Raw genomic sequence first — 2805 nt, 5'->3', positions numbered from 1 at the left:
TGTGGGCACGCATTAGGTTCACCTTTCTAACTCCATACTTTTTTAATAATAAAATATAATTACGTTTTTATTTTTACAATTGTAGCCTCTATTTTTTTAATTATCTATAACATTTTTCTTTCACTTTGACACACTCATTTATGTCGCTCAATTGCAATTATTTTACGTAAATAGAAAAGAGGGCATGCACGTGAGACACATGTGGAATGAAATTTTTATCAACTTCACTTAAACATGACCTGGACGTGCAAACATTGTATGCTGCTTAAGTCCTGCACCTAATTACCATAAAGCTTATTATTGAGAACTACATAAGAAGCCGCATACGAAATTATTTTCTTCTCGGTACTGAAACAAGTTAGTAAGATGCCGGTGCCGGTGCCGGTGCAGGTGTAACAGCATCGTTTTCAGTGAGCCCTAATGCTGCTGTGGGTGCTGATGCAACAAAGCCAGAGCTTTGGATCTCCGCCATTCCCCTATGCACGCCACTAGTTATTTGCGCCTCGCATAGTTTAGGAAGAAATACGCCTAATAAAAACAAGACATTAATAACAGAATAAAGAGTCATGATATACGTAAATAGGTGAAGATCACTACAATGAGTTGCTTATTTATATATATAAATAAGCCCAACATCTAATAAACTTAAATTTTTTTAGTTATATTGATGCTCAATTTCCGATCAAGTGTGCGTGAAGACTCCTCGGTACCTAAAAGGATTCTAAGGAAAAGGGTTTTTTGCTCTGGAATTATTTCGGATTTGTTTTTTGAAATTTTAAAAAATGCCTCTGTAATTATTCATATTTTTTATGTCTAAAAAATAAAATATAAAAATAAAATTGTCTGAAAGTCATGAAGCACTTTCCTTTGCTTAAAAAGGATTTTTATGATTATGTTAGACCTTAAAACTTTGTGCAATATCTATCCATGAGTTTAGGGATTTGAGAAATTCTTGCTTGTCCAAAGGATAATCAAATGGAATGGTGGACTCAAAAGTGAAAAACATAATGAGTTGCAGTTTGTTTTTTAGTAATATTTCGAAAAAATCAAAGAGTTGTCATATATGGTCGAAGGCGAACAACCATCTTTCACTGACCCATGAATACTAATATGATATATATAAAGTAAAAAAAAAAACACATAAATTATTAAATGCATCTAGTTATATTAACTTTATGTTTGGAGACCTCAATTGTGTATAGATTTAGATTAGATTCACACTCTCAAATGCAATTTGAGAGCATTAGATTTGAGCATTTAATTTAAAAAATTAATATAATTTAATATTACATTTTATTTAAATATATACAAATTCAAATCTAAATCTTCTTTCAAATACAGGATTATCACATTAATTGAAAAAGAAAAAATTAAGGTAGTAATAAAAATCTGAATCTCACACCGTTATGTTTATTCTCGGAAAAAATATATATATATCATCCGAAAAACTTTATTCATCTTAGAGGAGTAGTGTAGTTCTTCCATTGGATCTTTTTATCCAACAAAAGCATGTGAATCATATAAAGCAGAGTTCATTAGAGCGTTTTCATGAACGATCTATGGAATAGCCACTGTGGAGATGCATTTCCCTCATACTAAACTATAAACCATTGAAGAATTATTGAAGTTACCTTCGCCGGCAGCAAGGTTGAAGTAGAGATCAACGATGTTGGGGCAGGACTGGTAGCACTCAGAGGAGCAAAGCTTGTGGGTGAAGCGAGACTCAAGCAGGGAATCGGAGGAGATGCCGAGAGACTTCCTGTCGACGCCGCAGGCCTTGATGCACTCGTCGCTCTCCACCAAATCCTTCAACTTGTTGGCTTCAATGTCCGACGTGCGGCACACGAACTTCTCTTCGCCGGTGCGCTTCACCTGCTTCTCCAGCACGCACCGCCGCCCCGTCGCCGACACCGCGAACGCGCACTTGTCCTCGCCCAGATTCTCACAAGTTACTTCCCCTACAGTACATAGATCATGAAACCATAGCACGACGAAATTAATGGTGATCGCCTTATCGGCGACATTCAAAAAACCAACACAAAGCAGAAACACCAAATGATTAATTACCTAGAGTGCCCTCCACGAAGACGGCAAGGGCGAGGGCGAGCAGGGAGAGGGTCTTCATCTTCAAGCTAAAACGAGAAGCCATGGCCGGACTGAGCTGGGAGAAGATGGACGGTGACGGTGGCCGGGATGGCTGCTGTGTATACCTGTGAAGTCGGTAGCTAGAGAAAACCGAAGATGGGGTGGTGAGGATTCCGGTGGGGAGCGGAGGGGTATTTATACATACATGGCTTCAAGGGGGGACTCTGGAATTAAGGAATATCTGAAGCTAGCTAGGGGAGGTGTGAAAGCTACAAAGCCCAAGATCGTCGGGGGAGGAGGGGAGAGTGATTTGTGAGATCACAAAGCAGTCAAAGACTCCGCCACTGACGGCGGGTGTGAGTGTTAATTTGTATCCCTCTTTCGATGGCTGCCACATGCATGGTTGCTTTGCTTGCTCGTGAAAAACAATTCTGGCTTTCCTTGATTTTAATTTTATAATAATAAAAAAGGGTCTTTCACTCTTTCTCCTATTCCATGTGTATACTGTATTTTGGTCAGAGTGTCAGACCATGCACAAACTCTCTTGGTGTGAATTTTACTGCATTGTGCTATTGCCACTTGTCCACACCCCCCCCCCCCCCCCCCATTTCAATTTTTTCTCTCCACCCCCCCCCCCCCTTTCAATTTTTTCTCTCCATTGTTAATTAATTCAGCTTATTCCATGACAATACAGGTAACTCGGTCTATTGAGCATTGGTA

At 39.1% G+C, this 2805-nt stretch overlaps 1 protein-coding gene across 1 annotated transcript; it reads right to left on the bottom strand.

Moving 5' to 3' along the window:
* Positions 1-320: 320 nt before the first annotated feature.
* On the bottom strand, positions 321-2281 carry LOC131146458 (uncharacterized). The gene is made up of 3 exons (XM_058096078.1): positions 2068-2281; positions 1632-1958; positions 321-528 (listed from the first exon to the last, which is right to left on the bottom strand). The coding sequence occupies exons 1-3, from the start codon at positions 2147-2149 to the stop codon at positions 359-361; spliced, it is 579 nt and encodes a 192-aa protein (XP_057952061.1). The 5' UTR covers positions 2150-2281; the 3' UTR covers positions 321-358.
* Positions 2282-2805: the final 524 nt, after the last annotated feature.

This window comes from Malania oleifera, chromosome 13 (genome assembly GCF_029873635.1).
Source record: "Malania oleifera isolate guangnan ecotype guangnan chromosome 13, ASM2987363v1, whole genome shotgun sequence".
In the NCBI taxonomy this organism is placed as follows: Eukaryota; Viridiplantae; Streptophyta; class Magnoliopsida; order Santalales; family Ximeniaceae; genus Malania; species Malania oleifera.
Note: the sequence above shows the minus strand (reverse complement) of the source record. Positions and strands in the feature narration are given on the sequence as shown.

Excerpts from the sequence above, each read along its gene's own strand:
- LOC131146458 (XM_058096078.1), bottom strand. The coding sequence starts at position 2,149 with ATGGCTTCTCGTTTTAGCTTGAAGATGAAGACCCTCTCCCTGCTCGCC. Across the intron at positions 1,959-2,067 it reads CTTCGTGGAGGGCACTCTAG|GGGAAGTAACTTGTGAGAAT; the intron begins GTAATTAATCAT and ends TATGTACTGTAG. Across the intron at positions 529-1,631 it reads CAACCTTGCTGCCGGCGAAG|GCGTATTTCTTCCTAAACTA; the intron begins GTAACTTCAATA and ends TGTTTTTATTAG.